This window comes from Ranitomeya variabilis, chromosome 6 (assembly GCF_051348905.1).
Source record: "Ranitomeya variabilis isolate aRanVar5 chromosome 6, aRanVar5.hap1, whole genome shotgun sequence".
NCBI classification, from domain to species: domain Eukaryota; kingdom Metazoa; phylum Chordata; class Amphibia; order Anura; family Dendrobatidae; genus Ranitomeya; species Ranitomeya variabilis.
This window is the reverse complement of record NC_135237.1, coordinates 191621528-191633637: the sequence shown is the minus strand read 5'-3', so window position 1 is coordinate 191633637 and position 12110 is coordinate 191621528. Positions and strand designations below refer to the sequence as shown.

At 46.7% G+C, this 12110-nt stretch overlaps 1 protein-coding gene across 1 annotated transcript in view; it reads right to left on the bottom strand.

Annotated features, from left to right (window-relative positions):
* Positions 1 to 12110, bottom strand: part of ITGA9 (integrin subunit alpha 9) — an 823989-nt gene that overhangs the window by 87272 nt on the left and 724607 nt on the right. Inside the window, exon 24 of the mRNA XM_077269347.1 lies at positions 7328 to 7453. Coding sequence (XP_077125462.1) covers positions 7328 to 7453 — 126 coding nt within the window. The remainder of the gene's footprint in view (positions 1 to 7327; positions 7454 to 12110) is intronic.

Here is a 12110-nt window from a genome sequence, read left to right as displayed (position 1 = left end):
ACTGTCACACAGCCGTGACACATACAGCTGCGGTGCCGAACAGCTGATTATCGGGAGCGCTCCAGGTAGCTATTCGGGAAGTGCTATAGTAATTCGGATAAGCTCTTACCAAAGCTATTGATCATCCCTAGTCACTATTTAAGCCCTGAGTGACTAGTATACATATAATACTGTCAATGCTGCATGTGATTTTCTGAATTTTGTAAGAATTTAATTTATTTTTGGAGACTGTTTGGCCAACTATATCCATTTTACAAGAGGAGAGGTCATGAATAGGAAAATCAGGGTGGATAGAGGGAAACAAAAAACTATTCTAAAAAATAAAAATAAAACGGCTGCTCTTCTCCATAATCCACTAAAGAAGTGAACATTTTTGCACTGTAACTAGGGGGCAGCACATTAGTTAGTGGTCGGCACTCTTGTCCTCCAGTGCTGATATGTGAACAAGGGCAGCATATGCACAGAGCTTCTATGTTCTCCCTATGGTTATATGGGTTTCCCAGGAGTATTCCCATTGCCTTTATTATTCCAAAAACATAATACTGTGTAGGTTTATTGATTTTTCTAAAAAAAAATGTCTCCAGTGTTTTCGTATCTATGTACAGTATGATGGACAAGAAATTTAGATTGTGGACCCCAACGAGCACATGGACCGCTGTGATTGATGACAATTTGGGCACAGCATTGCTGTTCTGCCCATCTTAATGTGCAATAAGTTAATTGTCATGTTATTCAAGTTGTGGCCACTGGAGGTCATCAGTTGCCTACTTTTCATGTTGTTTACCAACTCTTTCCCCAGAAGAGCAGTGTCTTCTGGGTAAGTTCCGCCCTCATTCTTCTTGTGGAAGACAAGCTTCAGTAGCCATTTCTCCTCAGGACTGAAGGGAGGCACACGTGCTCCTGTCTCACTTACTTTCCTACCCCTGTCCTAACGGATCTCGGTACGTTTATAAAGGTTTAAATGCATTTTATGTTTGGGTTAGTATGTAGCCTTATGCAGCTCCTATAGTCTGATATAGTTAGGCAGATTGTGCTCTGCAGCTTGCAGTTAGGTTAATGTATGTTTACTCTGCATGTAGACAGATGCATCTTTGTATAGAATAGGGCAGTGCTGTTAGAATTACTGTGTAATGCACTCTGTACAATTCTTGCTGTAATGTCCCAGTTATTTGTGATTGCACCTTGTATGTGCATATACTGATATGCTGCTATTCTTTACAGTTTTTCACCAGTCATCCACTATGATTATTCACTGAACATCCACTTTGTACATCAACATCATTCACTATTCGATCATCTACTATGAATACTATCCACCATTGTTGTTCAACGTTATAGTTTATGTTATCATCACCCTAATAAATAAGACTTGAGCTTCAATACAGTCTGTTTAATGGGATGTGGATGAAGGTTTAGCCGTATGTTGGAATCCACACAGCATCCTACGTGGAGGAAGGCAGAACAGTGAAAAACAAGACCGCCAGTCGCAGGCGGTGATTGTAAAGTAAGAACAGATTAGCTGCCTTCAGTGAAACTGATAGCCGGTCGCAGGCTGTAGTTGATCAGACTGTACGGAACTGCTAACACCCACACTGCTCCGCATTCGGGTATCACAGCAGCCGCAGAACTATACTGCAGCCCGCCAAGAAGAGCTACATCATTCCCGCCACGCGGAAGCCCACCGCTCATAGACTGTTTCCCGCCAAAACACTCAGCAGTACGCAGCTAAGCGCACAATGTCTCAAAACAGCACATCCTCACTCAAGACGAGGTCACGAGCAAGCTCTAGCAGGTCATCATTAGCAGAACTGGCTGCTGTCGCTCGCGCTGAAGCTGAAGCAGCCAAAGCGAGGTCCTCCTTCGCCGAGAAAGAAATGCATCTAAAGCTGAGACAAGCAGAGCATGAAGCAGAAAATGCACGTTTGCAGGCAGAACAAACTGCAAGCCGAAACCGCACGTTTGCGGGCAGAACAAGAGGCAAAAACCGCACGTTTGTGGGCAGAGCAAGAGGCTGAAAGTGCGCGCCTGCATGTGTCTCTAGAAAGACTTATGGCAGACAAAAAGACAGCAGCTGCAATTGCTAAGGCAGAGTACTTGGAAGCCATGAAGGATCCTGATTATGAGAGACGCAGCAACGTTCTTGGAACAGATCTAGAGCAGCAAGATCCAGCTTAGCGCGTTGCAGAGTACGTCCATCGACACTCCAGCATGGACAACACCCTCGACAGACTACATCAATCAGCCTACGCCGATTATCATCGATCCAACCCCGAACTTCGCTACTACAAACAAGAAGACGTCCAGCACAGAGATGTCGACCACAGCTACCGTTCCACTGAGAAGAAGGTACAGCTCCCACCTCACCTTAAAGAGACATCTTCTTCACCAGAAAGGTACTATGCAGACTGTCCGAAGCCAAGAGCGTCTCACAGGTATGGTGATGCACCACACACTAGACATGACTATAACATACCGGCTCGTACCAACACTGATCAAGCCACCATAGACTTGGCAAAGTTCTTTGCCCGCCGAGAACTGGTAACAAAAGGACTTGTAAAGTTCACTGACAAAGCCGAAAACTATAGGTCATGGCGAGCTTCGTTCCAGAACGCCATTCAGGGACTGGACCTTTCTAGTAGTGAGGAGTTAGATCTCCTGGTAAAGTGGCTTGGAACTGAATCGGTTGAGCATGCTAAAAGACTAAGAGACATTAACATAGAACACCCACACATAGGTCTACGTAAAGTGTGGGAAAGACTTGATGAATGCTATGGGTCCGTAGAAGTAATAGAGAATGCTTTATTCAAAAGAATTGATGATTTCCCTAAGATAGGGCCCAAAGGTTATCAAAGGCTTAGAGAATTGAGTGATTTATTGATAGAGTTACAGGTCGCTCAGAAGGAAGGTCACTTGCCCGGATTGACATTCTTAGACACTGCTAGGGGTGTCAATCCAATAGTACAAAAACTTCCTTACAATCTTCAAGAAAGGTGGGTTATACATGGTTCACGGTATAAACAAATTCATAATGTACCATTCCCTCCTTTTACTGTATTTGTTGAGTTTGTCACCCAGCAAGCCAGGATCAGAAATGACCCTAGTTTTGATTTCACTCTGTCATGTTCCACTACCCCTTGTGTCAAACCCAGTAAGACACCCGTGGCAGTCCATAAAACTAATATTGATTCCACAGGTCCTCCTCACAAGACAACTAAGCCCCCTACGGAAGAGAGCAAACCTCAGGATGTCAGTAAGCAGTGTCCTCTACACAGGAAACCACATCCTCTACTAAAGTGCAGAGCCTTCAGGGAGAAGACTTTAGAGGATCGCAAAGGTTTCCACAAGGAAAACAACATCTGCTTCAAATGCTGTGCTACAACCTCTCACTTCACCAGGAACTGTGAAGCTAGCGTGAAATGTGCAGAATGCAGCAGCATGGATCACAATACAGCCTTGCACCCTGGACCACCTCCATGAGTGTTGTCACAGGCAGAGGAGCACGATGAGAAGCAGAAGAACACCGACGAAGACACCCCTGCGGTTATCGCTCAATGTACGGAGATCTGTAAGGGACTCACAGGAGGAAGATCCTGTTCAAAAATCTATCCAGCAGGCCACAGAGACAAAGCGCTCAAGATATATGCAATCCTGGATGACCAAAGTAATAGGTCTTTAGCCAGGTCCATCATCTTTGACAACTTCAACATTGTAGGCCCCGGTTCTCCCTACTCCCTTAGGACATGTTCAGGTACCGTCGAGACGGCGGGGAGGAAAGCAACCGGATACAAAGTGGAGTCCATAGATGGCCAGACCTGCCTGTCACTACCGACCATCCTGGAGTGCAACCAGATTCCTGACAACAGGTCTGAGATACCTTCACCAGAGGTGGCAACATATCACCCCCACCCGAAGCGTATAGCCCACCTGATACCTGAGTTGGAACCAGAAGCCCCAAATAGCTTTACTTCTGGGAAGAGATATACTACGAGTCCACAAGACTAGAGAATATATCAACGGCTCCCGGAATGCTCCATACGCCCAGAGGCAAGACCTTGGATGGGTCATTGTAGGAGATGTCTGTCTAGGAGGAGCACACAAGCCGGTCTCAGTCAACAGTATGCTTACTAGCACACTAGAAAATGGACGTCCATCTCTCTTCCAGCCGTGTCACAATAGTCTGCTGGTAAAGGAACTACTGAGCAGCACTCCCCTACCTTGCCCTTTCTCAGTTCCTATCAACGAAGACCACGCCTGTGAAGGTGAACAAGACCACATAGGATGTACAGTCTTCCACAGGACGAAAGAAGACAACAAGGTAGCGATGTCTATAGAAGACAGGATGTTCTTGGACATCATGAATGAACAAATAGTTAAAAATACGTCGAATAGTTGGGTCGCACCTCTACCATTTCGACCTCAGAGGAGACGCCTACCCAACAACAGGGAATTGGTCTACAGCAGATTCATCTCCCTAAGACACAAGCTTCAGAAGTCACCTGAGACGAGGGAACATTTCTTTACCTTCACCATCCAAGGAAAGCTGATGCTCAGGGACTTCACCCAAGACACTACTGATTGGGATGATCCACTTCCAGCAGAAAAGGCTGACCTGTGGGCAGAGTGGAGGAAGTCTCTTGAAGCCCTGACCAACCTTCGTGTGAAACGACCGTATGCTCCTGTGCCATCCACAGAGGTCAAAACGCGAAGACTTTGTATTTTCTGTGATGCATCAGTCAAAGAGATTGCAGCAGTAGCATACCTCAAAACCATAGACGTAAGCGGACAGTGCCATATCGGGTTCGTTATGAGCCGGACAAAATTGGCGCCACTTCGTGAACACACGATACCCAGACTGGAACTCTGTGCTGCTGTCCTTGCAGTTGAGTTGGCCGAACTGATCTCGGATGCGATGAGTCTGAAGATCAAGGATGCAGAATTCTACACCGATAGCAAGGTGGTACTGGGGTGCATCTGTAACGAGACACGACGCTTCTACGTCAGCAACCGGGTACTTCGGATAAGAAGATCCACCAGCCCTAATCAGTGGCACTACGTACCTACTCACCACAATCCTGCAGACCACGCGACTAGATCCGTTGCACCCAGTTATCTGAAGGACACTACGTGGTTCACAGGTCCTCCCTCTTTGTACCGTTCGATGCCCCACATCAGCAGGCCTGATACTTTCGAACTAGTGGGTCCAGACACAGATGAAGAGATCCGACCTCAAGTGTCTGCTCTACATACAGAGACTTTAAGCTGTCACCTCGAATCTCACCGGTTCAGCAGGTTCTCCACCTGGAAGTCACTTGTTCGAGCTATAGCTTGTCTATTTCATGTAACCCAGTCCTACAAGTCAACACTACCTGATAGCCCGAGACCTTGTAAAGGTTGGCATCACTGCAGGCTTGCGTTTACTGCTCCCGACCTGGAAAGAGCCAAGGTTATAATACTTCGTGTCATACAAAAAGAAACCTATGGCAGAGAAATAGACAACCTCAACAAGGGACAACCCATTCCTGAAGTCAGTGGGCTGAGGAAGCTCGATCCGATTGTCGATCAGGATGGGCTGCTGAGAGTCGGTGGCCATCTTCAAGAAGCTGAGGTAGAAGTTTCAGAGAAGCACCCGGTAATAATTCCTGGACGTCATCACGTAACAACCCTGCTAATTCAACATCATCATGTCTTAGTGAGACACCAAGGCCGTTTGTTTACTGAAGGAAACCTACGGGCGGCTGGACTATGGATAGTTGGAGCAAAGAGAAGAGTAAGCAAACTCATCTACGACTGTGTTATGTGTCGCAAACTCCGGGGCACATTCCAAAATCCGAAGATGGCCAATCTTCCACCCGACAGACTCAGTACTGAACCCCCCTTCACCAACGTTGGACTAGATGTATTCGGTCCTTGGTCTGTGGCTACACGACAGACTAGGAAAATACTTACAGAAGCAAAGTGTTGGGCAGTTCTATTCACGTGTCTGTCCATCAGAGCCGTTCATATCGAGGTAATCGAATCGATGGACACATCAAGTTTTATAAACGCACTTCGACGCTTCATCGCAATCAGAGGCCCTGTGAAGCATATTCGTTCTGACCGAGGTACGAATTTCGTCGGAGCGGCAAGAGAACTCCAAATCCCTTCCAATCTGGACATCGCTAATGTGGAAAGGTATCTAGGCGAGCAAGGATGTACCTGGACTTTCAATCTACCACACTCTTCGCACATGGGAGGTGCGTGGGAAAGGATGATAGGGATAGCACGCAAAATACTAGACTCTATCTTCCTGCAAGCTAACACCAGACTTACACAAGAGAGTTTAACCACGTTCTTGGCAGAGGTCTCAGCCATCATGAATGCCAGGCCACTGACAGCACTTTCTAGTAATTCTGGAGATCCATCCATCCTTACTCCTGCAATGTTACTCACACAGAAAACCTGTGTCCCGAAAGCTCCACTCGGGGAATTCAATGACAAAGACCTCTACAGACGACAATGGAGGCAAGTACAAAGCGTGTCCAACATCTTCTGGGATAGATGGAGGAAACAGTATCTCTCCACTCTGCAAACCAGGACAAAGTGGCAGAAAGACCGCCCAAATATTCAATCTGGCGATGTTGTACTCGTCAAAGACAGTCAGTCGCATCGGAACAAGTGGCCACTCGGCCTAGTCGTCAAGACCCTTCCCAGCAAAGATGGGAAAGTGCGGAAAGTAGAGGTCAGAGTGTGCAAGCTTGGGGAGAACAAACTGTTCCTCAGGCCCGTTACCGAGCTTGTATTATTATTTTCCCCAAAAGAACCTAATTGTGGCATCTGTTGACGCCAAGCGGGGAGTGTTCTGCCCATCTTAATGTGCAATAAGTTAATTGTCATGTTATTCAAGTTGTGGCCACTGGAGGTCATCAGTTGCCTACTTTTCATGTTGTTCACCAACTCTTTCCCCAGAAGAGCAGTGTCTTCTGGGTAAGTTCCGCCCTCATTCTTCTTGTGGAAGACAAGCTTCAGTAGCCATTTCTCCTCAGGACTGAAGGGAGGCACACGTGCTCCTGTCTCACTTACTTTCCTACCCCTGTCCTAACGGATCTCGGTACGTTTATAAAGGTTTAAATGCATCTTATGTTTGTGTTAGTATGTAGCCTTATGCAGCTCCTATAGTCTGATATAGTTAGGCAGATTGCGCTCTGTTTAATGGGATGTGGATGAAAGTTTAGCCGTATGTTGGAATCCACACAGCATCCTACGTGGAGGAAGGCAGAACAATTGCCATTACATGGATAACTGATTACAACTTACACATTACACAACATAAGATACATAAATCACTTACCAACACTTTTCGGCCTGATTTTTTGAAGAATGAAAAAATTGTGTGAAATATGTTTTCCTTTTCCTGTGGAATCACACACGGTGCTGGATTTTTGTGGAACGTACATTGGCCTTTGTCTTGGGCAATCTACAGAGAAATGTATTGCATTGTTTAGTTTGTGGTTTTGGCATATTAAAATGCTTTATTATGACCATTCGTACATTTCTCCACCCCTTACCAAATCCTTAATAATGATATGAAGGAACAAAAATAAAAGTATTATTACTGGGAATTATTAAATAATATCTATTCTGAGTTATTACCCCAGTGTGAATACACCTTGAACATTTTTACTAGAATATGGTTATAAGTAGAAAAACTATTCTGAAGTAAGCACAGAAAGACACCAATTGTATTACCAGTATTATTCATCGGATCTATTTAATGTCAGTAAAATACATATTGATTTGGTGAGCTTTTTTTAACTAATATTGCAATTTTCTCCCATATTGCAGTTGCAAGCATGGATAAAATATGGACATAATAGAAAAGTAAAATATGTTTTTTACCGGCTGACTTTTTTTGGCATACTGTGGCCTCTTATACAGTGCATTTAGTTGGTACACTACAGAAATAAAGATGAATAAATGTAATTATTTCCTCATTTGGGACCATTTAAATCTGGAACTTATGCAGAGATAATGAGTGATGGTGATCAAACTCCTATTATACTCAAAAAGGTCAATTAAGCACTGATGGTGTTTGTCATGTACTGGATCGGGCAGCTACTATATAATCGAACAGTTAACCGGTATGATATATGAACCTAGCCAAGGACAGCGGAGATGATTTTACAAAACTTTATGTATAAAGATAGATAGATACGAACGATAAATAAATAGATAGATAGATAGATAGATAGATAGATAGATAGATAGATAGATAGATAGATAGATAAATAATTAGATAGATAACTATAAGAAAAAGTGGAACAGCACAATACCAATAAGCGGGTGCACAGGCCTGCTCAGCAAAGCACCCAATACTTGCCCTAATCCAGATAAATAGAAAAAGGAAGGCAGCACTCAATAGATTTTTAGTTAATAAAATGTGGATTTTATTGAGACCCACATGGCATGGCGACGTTTCGGCTTACACTTGAAAAAGGCTCAGTGTGAGCCGAAACGTCGCCATGCCATGTGGGTCTGAATAAAATCCACATTTTTTAACTAAAAATCTATGGAGTGCTGCCTTTCTTTTTCTCTTTATCTAGATAGATAGATATAGATAGATAGATAGATAGATAGATAGATAGATAGATAGATAGATAGATAGATAGAGTGTCGGACTGGGGTGACAAGGCCCACCAATAACACTGACTTTGTCGGGGCCCACTTTTCACCTACATGCAAATATTATACTACCTTCGTTCACAAATTTACCTACATCTCTATATAATAATAAACTAGGTAGCGTGGTTAATGAATGATGAGATGCTGCTTTTTTCTGTACAGAGCGAATCAAGTGAATTATGCCAAGTACTGCCCATTCAGTGGGGTTGGGGGCCCAGATCTACACAAGGGCCCACTTGGGGATTCCCCTGTTACCCTGTGGGCCAGTCCGAGCCTGGATAGATAGATATGGGATAGATAGATAGATAGATAGATAGATAGATAGATAGATAGATAGATAGAGATAGAAGTTCAAAAAAGAAGGCAGCACTCCATGTTTTTAGTAGAAAAAAATGTGTAGGATTCATTCAACCAACATGTCTGGGTGACGTTTTGGCTCTGAATGAGCCTTTCTCAAGCACTGGGTATAACAAAAGAGTGTATATTTATAGGTATCTTAACAATCTCCAATTGTAGCCAATCACATTATATATTCATAAAAGTGCATTACATCATATTGTAAGGAGGTAAAACACAAGAAGAGTCTGGGGGCGGTTACCTTCTCGGCTCGGTGCCTGGAAGCATTGAGCTGTGCTGCAGGTTCCCCAAGGGGCAGACTTAGAGACTGGGACAGGAAGGAAGCGGGCAGAGAGCGGGAAAGGCACGCGCGCAGGGGTCAGAGCAGCGTGAGCAGCAGTCAGAGCAGGGTGCAGCTGCGCTCCGGGAGAGAGAGTGCTCCCGGTCTGAGGACAAATAGAGGGAGACTGCCCAGAAAGACTGCATCTTGTGAGGACATGAAAGCAGACTCTGCTGTGACTGGAGAGGGGCGCTTTGAGACCCGTGTAGAGACATTGGCCCATGCAGAGACTTCGACCGCCAGGTCCCCGCGGTATCAGTACAGAGACTATGATTCCTGGTACAGAGACTTAACAGTGCAGAGCCCCTGATTCCTGGTACAGAGACTTAACAGTGCAGAGCCCCTGATTCCTGGCTGTGCTGGAAAAGCTAAAGACTCAGAGCCTGTGCATACCACATTAACTCCCGAAACCCCGGGCACCAGGCTCCTAGAGACTACTCAGCCCACGGACAACAGAGGGACGACAAGTGCCGCTGTTTCTCGGTGCCTACGTTGGAGAAGACGACCCTTCAAGCAAGTCCTCATCAGACTGATGTGTTCTTTTCTCAAGAAATCTTGCTTACTTCAGTTACATTGTTTCACTCCCATATTTTTGCATTGTTTTATTGCTAGTTATTTTCCATTGCTTCCTCCCTGCGAGAAGAACCTGATTCCTGTTATTAAACCCCTCAACTGTTGGTCTGTCTGTTCCGTGGTGACATACTCAGTACCTGCATACTATTACATTTGGCGTAGTTGGCAGGATGTCACACGGTAGCGCGGACAGGGCAGACCAAGCAGCTGGGGAAGTTCCCAGATCTAGCATTTCCCTGGGAGCCATGTTGAATAATTTGCCATGGGTCACTGGGAACAATGTAATGCTGTGGAGTTGGACTGAGCGTATCCGGGGAATGATGCGGATGCATCCCAAGACACAAGCCCTGGAGGCAGAAATTTGTCATGCATAGGTCCCCCCGGGAGAGAGATACCCTGGACAAAGTGCTGCGCATACTTGAGGAGACGCATGGGGACCCCACTGACGTAGGGGAACTTCGCATGTGACTGTTTCACCGGGTACAACGGGAGGGGGAGACTGTGACCCAATTCATGAACGCCCTACAAGAGCTTCACACTGCTATCAGACGAAAGGACGGTGTAGGGGTTGGGTCAGTTGATGTGGTGCTCAGAGATCAGCTGGTGACGGGACTGCATGACGCAATGATGAAACAGGCACTGCGAGAGCGCATGCGAGTAAAGCCAGACATGACTTTCTCTGAGGTTGGCAGTGAGGTGCATGTGCGAGAACAAGAACAGGGAGTGACGGGGCTGGTGGGAAGGGTGCAGAGCGGGGAGGTAACCACCACTGCAAGCAATATCCCCCAGTGGGTGGAGGACCTGAGAATGGAGATTAGACAGGTCTGTGAAGAAATGGCGGCCTCCAGAAGAACTCTGGCAGAAGGGCCCGGCCCTCTGGCGCAAGACGGAGAAGCTGCCCCCCGAAGGGAGGGTGAAACTACCAGGAGGAGAAGCCCTCTTACATGCTACACTTGTGGAGAATCAGGCCACATGGCTCGATGGTGTCCCTGGCGGAGCCGACCATCCCCACGCCCTCCTTTAAACTAGGTGGGTCTGAGCTTGAGGGGCACTGCTCAGAGCATGAAGAACAGAGGAGGAGGAGTAAAAGTCCCCACAGCCTTGTTTCCACGTGCCCTCTGGTCTGGGCAGAAATCAATGGAAGAGCAGTGCGATGCTTGATAGACACCGGCTCACAAGTGACCACCATGCCTGAGAGATATTTCCGCCGTCACTTCACAGAGGTGCTACGGCCGGAATGGGGCCCTCTGGGGTCATCAAACTTATGGCGGCCAATCACTTGCCCATCCCAGAAGCAGGGGTGGTATGGATGAACATAGAGGTCTGCGGAAAAGACCTCGGGAAAAGAGGAGTGGTACTGGTGGATGGAGAGGTAGCTAAAGACCATACCGTGACCCTGGGCATGAATGTGTTAAAAGACGTCAGAAGCCTTGTTTTCAACGCATCCCCGGAACACTTCCTGCAACAATGGAGCGACCAAACCCCCCAGAGAAGGGTCTTTCAACAACTGATATGGACCGCCCAGGTCCGGGAAGCATATGTAGCGCCCCCACTGCCGCAGGGCCGAGGGGTACCCGGTACCGGGCCTCTGAGTCTCTGCTCTGTGGTGGTCACGGTGGCTAGACCCAGGCCGTGACCCTGCTGAGGGGCGCACAATGATAGATGCGATGGTAATGTTGCGGTGCAGTGTAGGTCGTAGTAAATAACGAGGACACCAGGTTGCAGTCTCTTTACCTCTTTACTGAAGGTTTTAGAGTCCTCAGTCCAGAGTGCTGTCAACAGGGCTGTCAGAGACCGGCCGGTCCAAAGGCACATCAGGAGTTCCCTTTTCAGGTGGGAATTAGTGTCTACCTTCTAGCGCTGGGTGTTGTAGTTCTTCCCTGCTGAGCTCCCGGGATAGTCCTCACAACTGATTCTGCCTGTCTCTGATGTTCATTCTCTCCGTCCCCCAGGTGATATGGTAGGACGCACCCGTATGACGGGGTAGGCCTGGAGTTCTTCCGGGACCCTAGAGTCGCCCCTCTCCCACAGCTGCCTCCGTTGTCTGCTTAGGTGATTTGTGTGAGACAGCCAACCTATAATTGGCTGCCCTGCCGTGGTTTGCAGTAGTACTTAGAGTCTCTTACTTGCTCGGCGTTCCGGCCACCGACTGTTTGCGCCTCAGAAGGATGTTGCCTCGGTCTAACAGCACGACTCCTTCTGG